This window comes from Ambystoma mexicanum, chromosome 6q (assembly GCF_040938575.1).
Source record: "Ambystoma mexicanum isolate Mex_15411 chromosome 6q, UKY_AmexF1_1, whole genome shotgun sequence".
Classification (NCBI taxonomy): Eukaryota; Metazoa; Chordata; class Amphibia; order Caudata; family Ambystomatidae; genus Ambystoma; species Ambystoma mexicanum.
In genome coordinates this window covers 487,604,309-487,618,974 of record NC_090937.1, presented here as the reverse complement: position 1 = coordinate 487,618,974, position 14,666 = coordinate 487,604,309, and the positions used below count along the sequence as shown (strand labels likewise).

At 43.8% G+C, this 14,666-nt stretch overlaps 1 protein-coding gene across 5 annotated transcripts in view; it reads right to left on the bottom strand.

Moving 5' to 3' along the window:
• The window catches only part of CENPE (centromere protein E), a 2,471,681-nt gene that overhangs the window by 365,556 nt on the left and 2,091,459 nt on the right, over positions 1-14,666 (bottom strand). For all 5 annotated transcript variants that reach the window (XM_069630970.1, XM_069630968.1, XM_069630972.1 and 2 more), the window contains one exon: positions 4,051-4,260. In XM_069630970.1, coding sequence (XP_069487071.1) covers positions 4,051-4,260 — 210 coding nt within the window. The remainder of the gene's footprint in view (positions 1-4,050; positions 4,261-14,666) is intronic.

The following is a 14,666-nucleotide window of genomic DNA, read 5'->3' as shown; positions in this document are numbered from 1 at the left end:
ACAATTGCTGGAGTTGGCTCAGCAGTAGCCATATTTCCTTGGCATTGCAAATTGTTAGGTTTAGTACTGAGCTCCCCTTCACTCTCACCTGAAGAAGAGGTAAAGTTGGATTGTCCGGAATCTCCTGTATTTTTGTCCTTGGAGCTTCTCTGGCTGATCTCCTTCTTGAAGAGATGGGGTCTGTTCAGGGAGGTCGCCACAATTTCCTAGGAATGGAATCCTTTGGAAAAACGGCTGAACCTCCGGAATCAGCCCGTATTTGGGGAAAAAGCCCATAGGTGGAACAAAAAAAAACAAAAAATCTAGATGACTCTGTGCAGTCTTGCGAAGGATGGTGTTGAGTAAGGAAGTCCAATAAGGTATAGCCGTAATAATCAACTGCTAAGCGTAAGTGTGATTTCCAGAGAAGGCAAAAAGAATCCAATGTAAAGTGGGAGAGACCAGGGAGCAGAGAACAGCAGGGGAGAAGGCAACAACATTAAGAATCCAGTAGGAGCAAAGAGAACAGGAAGTGGAGAAAGGCCAGATAAACGGGCAGCAGCAGAAGGAATCCAGCGGAGGAGGGAAAAAACTGAGCAGAGACCAACCCGGAGACTGGCAGGCTGGAGGAGGCAGGCAGGAGAGATAGAAAGAAGGAGCACGCGTAAGAATAAACTCACAGCGTTGGAACCAAAGTGGGTACAAAGTTGCAACAAGATGAGGGGGTGGAGCCTATGTGGTTTTGTGCATCGGAGCGCGTTGCAAAAAACCCCAAAACACTAGACCAGGGAGCGCACACATGGAAAACGTGAGGGGAAGTTCTGTCAGGGGTTTTGACCCATGTTCGAGTTATTATGCTGCAACATTTGGTGCTGTGGGCTTAGGAAATCCAAGATGGCGGAAAAGCCCACGTTTGCACCAGGATCCAGGAAAACCGCGCAGTTTTTGCGCACACCAAAATGGTCACCTGACCTACCACCCACCAGTGCGAGCGTGATGGGCCAGGAGTGCCATGGGTGAAATGTGTGCAAAAGGAAAAACAGCAGTGCCGGTTGGCTCAAAAAGCACTTTGAAATCACCTTTGTTTCTCTGAAATGCAAGCTAAAAATGCCTATTTTAAACATTGCAAGATATTCAAAAATCTCACTGAACACCAGCAGACATTTGGCAGAATGTATTCTTGTGTGCATACAAAATCTGGAAAGAGAAAGAGCCCAAAATAATGTTCATAATGAAACTGGCTGAGGCGTGGATGTCAGCAGCTGAAGTGAAATTGGACTGAAAGACACTAAAATCTAAATGTTTAAAATAAATGAGTGACCTACTGTTGAGTGTCACATAGTTTGCAACTGTTAAATGTCATAGTTTTGAACTTAGAATCTGCGTTCTAGCTGCATGTGTAAACATTGTAAGTATGATTTGGATGAAGAAAAACTGGGAACAAAAGTGACATTTAGCTGAAGCCTGGCTTAAAGAGATTGAATCCTGCCTGGCAACTACCCCCCGACAGGAGTTGAAACTTGCTCAGCCACTCTTCCCAGGCCTGGCCTGCATTCTCCTGCCCTCACCAAAGGGAAATGACACCTCTCTGATTGGATTAGGGGAGGAGCAGCTGGGGACTGCAGGAAACTGAACAATGAGCCTTCCTTGGCTCAGGCGAATGTTAAATTAGGGGGGTTCATAAATGGCTTCCTCTTGAGAGAAACGGGGAGGGGCAGTGCCTCTGTGAGCAACTTGAGTTGGAGGAAGTGGACAAACCAGAAATTCCACCATGTGCTTTGGGAAACCATACCCCTCTGGGCCAGAGCATAATTTTAAAAAAAGATAGATAATTCATAGTACGGACTTGTCAAAATTATATAAATATTATTCTTGTGATTTTTCTGTGCACATTTTAAGAGGTGTTAGAACTCTGTACCATGTTCTGAGGCAAAACCCCATGAATTATGGAGATTGCAGACACGGGGTTCACGCTAGAAAAATGAAAATTTACTGGAATATGTGTAGCAAGGCGGTGTACATCCGTGTCATTATTGGTAAAAATCCAATATTGGTAAACCAACCAAAAAGCGCAAAATGTTATCATTTCTTAATCCAAGCTCTTAGAAACATCAGAGTTGGAACAGAAACTACCTTATGTGTATATGTAATGTCAACCACTTGTGTATCTGGGAAATGTGTTAGTCATGAAAAATTCATTTTCTAAGTAAAAGCAAAGGGGCGTTTCTTCAATAGACTAAGACTCTGACTCACTGTTCCATTCTCAAATCAGGTCAAAGAGAAATCCTTGACCTATCAAATCGTGAGTGGGTTGGGCAAAGAAAGTTAGCATCCACACCCATTTTCAAAATACATAAAAAGAGCCACTGGAAGCCAGACAGGGACATTCATTTTCCAACCATCAACTGAATTCCTGCACAGCACGCTGACGGAAAACTCCAGAACTTAAAGCAGAGAGGCCTGGACCACCAGCTAAACCCTTTTTCAGCAGGCCTTCAGAATCCAGCAATCCAACCAAACTATTCTACAGCCGGGCGAGCTGTTGAATTATTTGCCAATAATTTTTGCCAGAACCGGTAGCAGACCCAGAAAGAAGTGCCGACAGCAGAACCACAGACCAGATCAGAACCAGAGAGACCAGAACCAGAGATCCAGACCAGACCAGCAGAGCAGAGCTGACCCAGATAGCTGTGACTTCAGAACCAACCGCCTGGAGTCCAGTCCCAACCTGACCAGACCCTGACAGCCTATTTCAAATTCATAGTGTGAGTACCCAGCTAGAACTGTGCAGAACCCATCTCTTAGCTTAAAATAATCTGATTCAAAACATTTGAACCTGTCCAGAACTGCATCATAGGAATCGTGTGTCCCTTCTCCGATTTTCAACTTGTAAAAGTGTCATTTTGCCATTTTGAATCATTATTTCATTTCTCAAAATCTACCTTCACGAAATTGTCCGTATCTCTTGAACCGTTTGTGCTAGAAGCGAGTTTTAACTTTCATTTTAAAGCTAAGACTTTCTATTCATTATACTTTTTCCGTAATCGCGCTCGAAGCACTCTGAAAAAGTGCCACGATTTGCGATTTGGCTCAAATTGCTTCACTTGTCAAAATAGCAGCTTCTTGCTTTCCTTTGCTGAAATTCGTTTGCAACCTGACAATCATTCATAGAGCATTCCTAAAGTGATCCTGAACTAATTTAAAGTAGCTATACAAGGGTTCATCATCCAGATTATAACTTGTCATAAAAATATATAAATAAGGGCTTCCCTTGAGCAATCCCAGACAAGGCACTGACTTAGTGGGAATGCTTGATTGGAGTCATCTAACAGTTCAATGGCGGCTTCTCCATTGATTCCATAGCTTCCAGGAGTGCCGATGCATGACAGGCGCTGAACTTCACCGACAACGGATACCCGCTGTCGGCAGATGAAGAAAAGAGCACACAGACTCTTTGACACAAAAACATACAAATACCTCGGAGAGCAAATCGAGGACTCCCAATACTGAAGCGTGCGGTAAAAATCTGAAGATGGCTGCAAGAGGCAGGGCTTAGAGAGAGGACTGTCATTGGATGGGGGGCAGTATGACCCAGAGGACAGTGATTGGTTTAGAGGAGAAATACAGTTTTAAAGTGAAAGCGAACCCGTTTTTTTTTATTGCCGAGGATTCCCAGACTGACGACAGGGAATATTCAGAGCATGTGAAACTATGCCAGACCCCATGCTGGAGAATGAGGTATACATCAGTGACAAGTGTAACCTCCAGGGAACACTACAGTTCACAGGAGGTGGTGGATCTGAAGGATTCCATTAGGATACATTTATTACTTCCTGATAAAGAGGCAAAATAATCCAGAACTAACCCCATGCAACAGGAAAAAAATAGCTTTCGGTATTTCCTTAATTTCATAAGCAAATAGTTGCTTAATAATAAAAGTAAATGTTGTATTGCTGGCTGCAATGTCATGGAGGGAGTACTAAAGTAAATGAGGTCGTCTTTTATGCGTTCACTTAGTGAGAAATAGTACAACATACAAAAAGCTAGTTCATTGAAATCAGAAACACCTACCTCTACAGGCACACTTTTCTGCACAAATGACTCCAAACACTGTAGTTCTTTGTTTTTCATTTGTTCAGAAGCTGCTTTCCATGTGTTACCATGCTTTTGGGTACAGTGAAGTTCAAGGTCAATTTGTTTCTTTTTTTCATTAGACATTTCGATTTGAAAATTGTTCAAGCAAACATATTGGTCATCGATTAGTTTATCATTGCACAAAAACTGTAAAAGGACGAAAACAACAAAGACAACTATCAGTTAGTCTACCAAAGATAGGATTGGACAATGATATGATAAGTCATTTATAACGCGGCTGTACACAAGTGTTTCTAGGCGTGATAAGACAATGAAGGGAGGACAGAAGGAGGACAAATCAAAGATCCTACTAGGCCTTGTGTCATTCAGATCACACAAGTGCAGGGGGAGGGAGAGAAGTGTCGGGGAGGGGGGAAGAGTCCAAGTAACTTGTAAGTGCTGCCAGGAGGTGGCTCATTAAGTGCAGAGAGTCAGGGGACTGTAGGTTTGCAGATACAGTCGCTTAAGTGGTTGGGAGGACAGGAGGCAGTGCAAGGGCAACTGTTCGCGCAGGAGCCTGGTCCCTTAAGTTCAATGGGTGGCCAGGTAACCAGCATGCGCAGCAGACACTTCTTTAGGACTGAACAATCTGCTTGTATAAACTTGTATATTTTGTTAGCAAAATGCAACATCTTTCACATAATTTTCATTCAGTGGAATTTGTAGAGCGTAAAAACCTTTGCTTTTATTATGAATTTCACACTTGCAAGTAAAAAACGATTACAAATCATTAACACTATTTAACTTTATAACAAGTCTAATTCAAACCATAACTTACTGCAGGTCAGAAATGACTCAATCTAACAGTTATCCCCCGTTATAGTTTAACTATATTGGAGATTAGAATTGTATAATGTCTAAGTGATCTGACATCATCTGCAACCACAAGTTAGCTACATTATTTTAGTCTTTCAAAATCTGAAATACTTTCAGAAACTGAAAAAAAACATCAGATCACCGATTTTCTATAAAATGTGTGATTCTATTAGACTTGAAGGAGAATATTATGCTTTTTATGTATTCATTCTTGGAGCAGCAGAACAGAAGCAATGAACAAATATGTAATTGAGAGACTACATTTTCCATAAACAAATACCAGAAGTCCTAGCTAACTGAAATCAGAAATAAATGTTACCAGGACCACCAATAACAGTTCCCTCATGTGCTTACGGTACTCTACTACTTGCAAATGCTCCTCCTTTTTCTTTGGAGCATGCAAGATCAATGAAAGGCACTCCTTTTCAACAATGAACGACTATGGAGCCAACAATGACAACTTGCCAAAACAAACCTGTTTGTGAAACTGCTCAATCTCTTGGTTGATCTATTATCAAGTCCTGCGAGTCACAGAAAAAAGGGAAAGGGTAGCTCAGAAATCTTGGGAGGGAATAGAATTGTGCACAAAACTTCTTTAAGTAGCAACCACAATTTTAGAAACAGCAATCTTAAGTAACTGCTAACCAACTTAGAAATTAAACCAAGAGTAAAGTATGCTCAAAATAAGAGAATAATTGCAACAATTTTAAATATTTCTAATTGCTAGAATAATTCCGCATTTACTTACCGAAGAGTGCACCAATATCACTGGGGGATAATACTAACCTTCATATTCTTTAACATAATCAGAACATTTGTATGCACACTACATAGAAAATCTGAATTCTATGGCAAGACCAGAGGCTTTGTATAATGTTTATTGAAAGCGTATTCACTCACTATGAGGCCAATCCTGCGGCTCAGTTTAAAACAGAACGTTTTGAAAATAGTCCCCCCGATTGGTTGGCTGCTCGTAGTAGGTTCTCGAATCTCACCACCATATTAGAAGCTTTTTATGCCATTCCCTTGAAATGAGCAGCATCTATGACTGCCTCTGCACAGATCCCTCTAACCTATGTGGATATGGTATATGAGGAAACCGCTTTATGGGGCCGATTTGGGGACAAACTGTTGGTAACATCTATGGGTCTAGGCTCCTTAATCCCATCTTCGTAGACTGAGGTGCCTGACCAGGTAGAGGCAATGTTGAGCTGGTAATGGGAAACAGACTTAGTCCTGGCCTTTGTTTTCCTTAACATAAAAATTGAAAGTAAACAGGAGGAAAAAGATGTATTGTCAATGTCCACTTCGCTTACATCTGACACTATCCTGCAGGATGTTCGGCAAAGAAGCATTGATAACTTTCTTAACAACTCCTTCAAGGAAAACCGGTCATCACCAAGCAAGGTTAAAAATAAGCTCAGCACTTTGTCGATGTTCAAAAGGGCACGGTACCTAGCCATCATGGGTTAAGACAACCAGATTTACTTCAAAGATTTACAGGAAATAGGATGTTCCCATTTTGGCACTCAGAACCTTTGGCTCACTAAAGGATGAGCCCTTTCACATTCAGCAACAGATCTGAGGCAGGAGGATTGGAGAATCAATAGAAAGTTCCATTACAGTTGGACGAAGAAATGACTTGCCCCTAATTCAGATTGCTCATCTTAGATATATTTGTATCCTGCTTTGCATTCTCTGGAAACATTTGACAGCAGGGGGTACTGTGCAGCATCAATGTCATTCAACGATTACCATTCCCGCTTCCGAACCGGACATCGATGATATAGCATACACCGCTCCCAGTTACCTCAGTTCCTAGTTTTTCCTCTCCCCGTGCTCAGCCGTCAAGAGAAGAGTAATGTAGCCCTGTATACACTTTGAAAGAGAAGAACACAAATTTGCTATTAGTCAGAGGGGTAGGTGGGGAGGGTGAGGAGGAATCAGTCGGAGGAACATCCACCAGAAAGAACATTAACAGGGGTAATTTGTTCTTCTGATGGATTGTGTCCACCGACAGATTCCTCATCTTAGATAGGCTCCAACAGCAGTTTTGAAGATGGAGGTGGGAGAAGTGAATTCTTTTGTTGTTTCAATTAACACATGTTTTTGTGCAGAACTGCTCTTTCAAATGTAGTGTCCTGCACCAACAATTATCTAAGCAATAGTGCTTTGAGAATGTATGGCGTGAGGACCACGTTGTGGCATTGCAAATGTCCTGCACTGGTACACCTCTTTGTAGAGCCGAAGAAGTTGCCACTCACCTTGTGGAATTGTCTCTTTAAAGATCAGGGACTTATTTCCCAGCAATGGATGAGCACTCTAAAATGCACAGGAAAATTCCTCTCAACAGTGTCTGCTTGGTCACGGCTTGGACTCCATTGTGGTCAGTGTAGCCAATGAATAACTGATCATGCTGTCTAATATTTGGGTAGAAGGGTGAAGAGGAGGGTAGAAAGCAGGGAGTGTGATTTCTTTGAGCTAAATGAAACAAAGACACCGCTTTAGTAAAGAGGGATGAACACTCAAACAACCATCGCCTTAGAGAATACCATGAATGGTGGATTGCAGGATAGGGCTTGTAGCTCACTAATGCTGCAAGCAGAAGTGATAGCCACTTCCTGTTGATACTGGAAGAGTACAGATCAACTTGAGGACAAAGATCTCTAGAAGGACTTCCTGAGCCAACTCCCACTTGTAGGAGATCACGCTCTGCCTACTCAGAGAGACCGCTGTTGTATTCTCTTTGCCGGCTAAATGAGCAGCTGACAGAGTGATCCTGTTTTGTAGAATCCAAAACCAGAGATGCATCGCCTCCTTGCACAGTGATAGTGATCCTACACCACCTCTTTTGTCGAGGTAGTGTATGGCCACTGTGTGTTGGCCGCCATTATCAGGACATTCTTATCCTGGATGAAAGACAAAAGGGCAAGAACTCCAGACTGATCACCCTCAGCTCTAACAGGTTTATGTGCAGTCTTGATTCTGCTGGGGGGAAAAATCTGCTCATCATCAGATCTCTCATGTGGGCACCTACAGTTCTCTATGGCCAGGGTTGTCAAAAAGGTTCCCCCATCACATTCTCCTTGCATGCCCACCACTAGAGATCCTGTGCTACCTTGCTTGGGACATAATGCCTGAGAATTGTCACCATTGGGATCTGAGGGCCCACTCGAGGGACCTCCATCCTCAGATGGGCTTTCCAGCACCAGGAAAATGCAGGATTCCATGAGGCCTAGTAACCTCGGAAAGTCAAATAGCGGTAGATATTTGCCGTTTTGAAATCGCATGACCATTTTCAAGATATGAGCCCTCAACTCAGGAGGCAAAACCTTCCCTGATGAAGAGTCCACAAGCTGCAATAAATTCAAGCGTTTGAGAAGGTGTCACCTCAGACCTCTTGCAGTTGAGGGAGAAGCCCAGTTTGTGGAGGGAGTGCCAGGTGCTGGTGAGATGTTCCAGAGCCTGTTCGGAAGAACAAGCTCAGATCAGCCAGTCATCCAAGTAGGGGGAGATGTAAATCCCTTCTCTACCAGATGTGCTACCACAACCACTATCAACTTGGTGAAGTCCCTCAGGGAAGAGGTAAACCCAAAAGGAAGCACCCAAAATTGATGGGGAGAACTGCCAGTGACGAACCTCGGGTACTTTCTGTGCTTAGCATGTATAATCACATGAAATAAGCATCCCGAGGATCGAGTGACACCATCTATTCTGGAGGATCTGCGAAAGAGTGACTATCTTGAAATGGTCTTATCTGAAGAACTTGTTCAAGCGCCTCAGGTCCGGAATGGGTCGCAGTCCTCCTTCCTTTTAGGGTAGGTGAATTCCAACCCTTATTCCATTCCGCTGCAGGTACCTTTCAATAGCACCTTTCCCCAACAAGGAAAGAATTGCCTGTAAGAGGAGTGGGTCTGCATCCCGAAGACAGTGTTAGCTCGCAAGACAGCCTAGAGGTCGCTTCAGAAATGGGAGATAGTACCTTTGGGCTTTTGTTTGTGAAAGTGATGAGAAGGAAACTGGTAAGGCTGTGGACCAGGTTTTGATAGGAGACCTTGCAAAAACCTCCTTAGTAATGGCGGGAGGCATTGGGACTTGGTGTCCTGGAGTCCCAGATACCGAAGGACTCTGGTGAAGCTAACGCCAACATCTCCTCAGCTGTGCGAGACACCAAATAGGAGGAGTTCTTCTTGTAAGGGTGCAGAAGGAGAAAACTGACACACAGGTGGCATGCTTGTTGGTATAAACTTTTATTTAGTAAAAATAAAAGAGGAAACATATCTCTCCCTAATTCCAAGAGGGGATTCTCTGTCTCAACTAAGGAACTAAGGATTCAGTCAGGATGTCCAAGTAAATGAAAAGAGTCTACCATTGTGTGTCAAAAATGACTAAGTCCTGCACACTTGTAACTATTACTATAGAGGTAATGGATCTTCTTGGTCCAGAGAAATGGCTCCCTTCTTCTGGACAATGTTCTATAGTTCCAACTACAGGTAAGAACTTCGCCTGGGAGAATGACTCCCTTCCCTAGGCCTCGGTTCCATTCCAAGATACAAAACAAAGTTCCAGCTTGTGGTGTTCACTAAAAAAATTCTTATTGCCCATAGTACACTCCACTATTGGGTCCCTTGAGAATGCCTTACCTCTCAACACTTTCACTATGCCCAGGGAATTAGTCTCTCCCCTGGGACTTCTTTGGCTTTGCTTCGCGATAGACAACAACAGGGGTTATGGCTTCCTTACCCTGATTTCTCTTGTCTTGTAGTCTCACCATATTAGGGGGAATGTCTCCCTTCCATAGGCCCTTCTCAGGCTCTTTGTCCCAGGTTCACATAGGTTGGGGGAATGACTACCTTCCCTAGGCTTCACCATACAGTGCACAGTACCAGTGGGAATATCTCACTTCCCTTGGCTTGAACCAACTTTGTTTACAAAGCTCTTCTCAACTGGTTGCAGGTCCCAGACCCATACTTCTCCCTCATGCGCAGCTGCACCAACCGTCCCGGTCGCCAAGGTAGCCCTAGGGTGTTTGGCAGTCCTCTCTGGTCTGCTTTAGGCTTTCTCGCGTGCTTCTCTGCGGATCTCTTGGAGATGCAGTGACTACGCAGCATTCAGTGCCTCCGGGGCTGTGCTGCTTCCCTTGGCAACACATTCACTGTTCCGTTCGCCAGAACGTGGGAGTTCCCTGCTAGCTCGTCGGTTCTTCCTCTCTAGACCGAATTGAAACCTCTCCGCCTGTCCATCTCTGTTCCAGCTAGCAACACTGTTGCTTCTTCGCTCTGGTGGGCGTCTGCATTTGCAGTTCCTCCAGGGAGGGCCTTTTTGTTTGGTTTTCACTCTTCTATTTTGTATTGGCTTTGGCCAATGTTAGGACAGTTTTTCTGAAGTCCAGTTAAGGGCCTAGCAAAACCATTCTACTGAGGCAGTACAAGACTCCACTCTTAGAATAAGGCTGTACCACCTGAGTTCGGGGTAGCGTAGACAGAGCAGCCAGGCTTATCTTAGGAGGGAGAGAGGGCAGTAGATACAGTACAAGTGAAAATTGTAATACAAATGATCCAAAGAAACACTGAAACACTATGTATTATAAAAATAAAGGATTTATTTAAATACAAGTAGGCCCAGATAAATCTAGGGGTTAAGTAAATACTGAAACATTATATGAAATCACAATATAAAACACAACACTATACTTGAAAGTACACAGACCCAAGTATAGACCTTATTTGGAACACCTAACAGTAGTTCTAGGGAAGTTACAACCTTGTTATACACATTTAGTATAGGCCAAGCCTATTCCTTGGGAGTAAAAGACCAATGGTTATTTTTAGATTACTTTTGGTAATACAAGGACAGTAGGCCCTTCCAGTTGTACAGTGACTCTTGGAACAAATCACATAAACAGTCAACTGGACACAATACTTTTGATGAATAGTGAAACACTTATTCTAGGTGCAGTAAAAACCTATCACTACTTTTGTCATAACACACAGTTATACCAGGTGAGCAAAACCTAATGGAGGTAATATACAATTACAGATGCTTTGGAAATCAGGGAACCCCAGATGGAGATAAGCAATAACTCTTGTAACTTGTTTTGGATGGCACACAGCTAACACAAGGTAAGTAAAACCCACTTACTTTAACTTCACAATGAAGGGGAAAGTAAAACCCAATGTCACACTTTACAGAATAGATATTCTAGGTAGGCAACAACCTATTGTAGACTTATTAAAGACAGGCTAGCAGCAAGTCAGGGGAAGCAAGACCCAGTTGGGGGACACTCATACAGTTATCCTAACAGGACTAACCTGGTGATACCAACAGTTGGAGGACACTCATACAATTACCCTTTAGGAATAATCTGGTGAAACCAACACATTACTTTTGTAAAGAGGCACAACCTAATCACAGGAGAGTAAAATACCTTTACATCTACTTCCTTTTAGACTGGAAAAACAGTGGCTAAGGAAAAAAAGATGTTAACCATACTTTTAAGAATAGTGCATCACACATCCAAGATCAGTAAGAACTTTTGTAACTGTTCACTCTTAGAATTAAAGTTACCAACCAACCAACTCTTTACAAGTAAGTAAACCACTTGATTTCTTTTCTAGGCAGAAGTCCCAATCCCTTCAAAGTCTTTCCCTTTGAGCATGAGTGTTCTCAGTGGCAGAAGGGGGGTCACTAGGACTAGTGACCAACAGGCAGTGTTAGAATAAGTTCTTTAGTAGCAAAAGTCAGGTTTTCTTAGGAAAACTGGCAACCAAGTGGGGACTTTACTTCTAGGGTTAGAAGAGGGTCCAGGGGCTTCGCAGAAGACACCCCAGCAGGATTCTAGCAGTGGGACTGGGTGTACTGGACGAGGGACCTCCCAATCACAGAAAACACCCCAGGACTACACAGAAATCCCAACAGGCTTAAGGTAAGTATATACCCAAGCCAACACAGTACCTCAGCAATGAAGAAGAGATTGCAGCAGGAGAACTTCAGGGACTGCAGCCAAATACCCGGTCACTGGATTCCTTGTCCTGGAGACTGAACACAAGACCTCAGAAGGGACTTTGCAGCAGGGATCGATGAAGAAGGCTCTAGGCAAGATTTCTCTCACGGCTGAATGCGGTTCTGCGGGTTTGGCGCCTTTTCAAGGAGCACAGATGAAGACAGAAAATCGCGGTTGAATTCTCGTCGTTTAAAAGGTCCAGCACTCTTGTGAGGGGACTTTTTGGACTCGATTCGTGTCTCTGGAGATAGACCAAGATGCCCACGAAGTTTCAGCGAGATTCGGAATTCGGAAGACCATGCACCGCACAGTGGCAGGAGGTCCCAGGGTATTGGGGTATTGCAAGAACGCAAGGTCGCAGGAACCCGTGGGATGGCTCAAAATGGAGGTCGTCTTGAGTCTAGTGGGTCTCACCAGGCTCTGGGTTCGGGTCGTCGTTTTCGGAGACCCCAGGTCGATCGGAAGGAAGGGCTGCAGCAGGCTCCGGTTACAAAGCAGGCTCTCCGGCCGCTGGAAATCATTCCCGCCGCTTTTCCTTCGTCATCCTCTTCGGTTTTTGGTTCCAGTGGTCGACATGACTTCAGCCTCCAGGTTTCCAGTATTTATCAGGAACTGCAACACAACCTCTGCATTCTCTCCCCGCATTTTACAAGAAAGGGGCGTTTGGCTGTCCAATCAGGACAGCCAACCCCCCACTGGGATTTGGCCCAGTTGAAGGAAGACCTAAGACAAAGGAGGGGGAAGTTTGGGACCCCTCCCCCACTTCCTGTGCTTACAGACTGACTGGAGCCTGGGCGGGGTGTCCAGGGGACTCCCGCCGAAGACAAAACTCAAACAAAGGATTTTCCCGCCCTGGATGTCAGGGGAAGGAACAAGAAACGACAAGAAACACTAAAATGGCAGAAAAAGAAGACAGGGGCCATTTTGGTAAAAATGAGCACCCTTAGGTGCCTTTACTGCAGCTGTGATTACAGCACGCGGTAAAGGTGCACCAAATTAGTAAAAGGTATCACTGCCACCAGCCATTAAAGGTAAGCTTGTCACTGTAACAGAATTGTTACAGTTTAAATGTGAAAGGGGATACATTGTATCTCCCCAGCACTCCACATAAGGTGGGGTGTGCTGGTTTCACAGAATAAGATGTAAAAGGGATCCAAAGATCCTTTCTACCCTTGGGAACTGTAGTTCACTCAAGGTTAGCACAAGAAAGTTAAAGGGGGAGCCCCTAGGGCAACCCAGCAACAACAGGCACTTATTGCCAATAAGTTGTTAGACATGATAACTTTAAAAAGACACTATGGAGAGTCTTAAAAATGACACCCATAAAAAGAGTTAAAGACAGGTGAGTGTGGAAAAAGGTTCCCACTCACTGAGGTATTAATGGAAAATATCTCACTAGAAAAGCAAAAAGTTCTGGAGTTGAACCAGGCAAGGAAGATTTACCAGCCCTGTGGAAATCTTACCTAACAGCCAATCAGGACTCCTGAAACAGGAGACTGCTCTATAGTGTTTTGAGTATTGCTCGTCGTACATCTGCATCTCCTCCTTACTTCCCTGACAGTTCTCTATAAGGTAAACCGGCCTTCTTAGTCCCAAGTACCTTTACCATAGATCTCTCTCGGGTCGACTGTTCTTACTCGTCCCAGTACTGTTGCTACCATCTACATGACACATGTACATGGGATGACAAGGTAAAGGTGGGATATGCGAGGGGAATTGAGGTAAAGTATAACACCTTCTCCCTCAATAATCATCCCTAGTTCGGGTAGTGGCCTCATGGGAAGGGGCTCCCCCTAGGGAAGAAGTGACAAATCCAAGGATTCGTCACACTCTGCTTTCCTAATGTCTACCCACCATTTTGTGGGGGCTATGACGATGCCCCTTGAAGACATCATAACATCACGCCTCGTCAGGGCAACACCAAACTGGTTCTCTGCTGAAATCTTGAAACTCAGAACCTTCATAAAAAAGGGCATTCCAGCTCTGGAACAAAAAACAGTCTTTAGACAATAAGAATAGATACACCAGTGCAGCCACACAGTATAAAATAGGCAGAAAAATGAACGTATTGCAACAGAATCATCGGGGCATCTTCTAACACCATAGAATTTTCAAAAAGTCTAAAAACTTGAATCCCCATGTCCTGTTTTCACCGAAATTGTAAAAGACTCCATATGGTGCACTGGTATACATGAAGCTATGACAAGCAAAGTTGACAAGGTCAGAGTCCTGTGTTCCATTTGGGCCACTGCCAAAAAAGACCTACCCCTCCCATGTTTCCACCTTTCTCTTTTAATGAAGTCAGAAATCTCTGAAATATTGTCCAGTATCACACCCACTGCTTGCAAGGGGGACATCTGCCCTGCAGAGGTCATTAAAGCCTGTGCAGTGCAACTCCTACCAATTGTCACCAAGTTCATAAATTGTTCCTTTCGAGATCGTTAAGCAGATCTGAATCTCGCAACTTTTGAAGAAAGAATCCCAGGACCCTGCTTTACCTGAGAACTATAGCTCCATTACTAATATTCCATTCCTGTTAAAGATCCTGGATAAGCGTGTACATATACAGATTCAAGAATTCTTGAAATCTCAATCTCGTGGGACATAAACAATCTGGCTTTAGGAAGGCCCAAAGCACTGAATGCACACTGCTGGACCGCAAGTCAAATATCCTACATCACTTTGATAAGGGCGATGCCGATGCGGTTTGACCAGTCTTCGGCTTTTGACATGG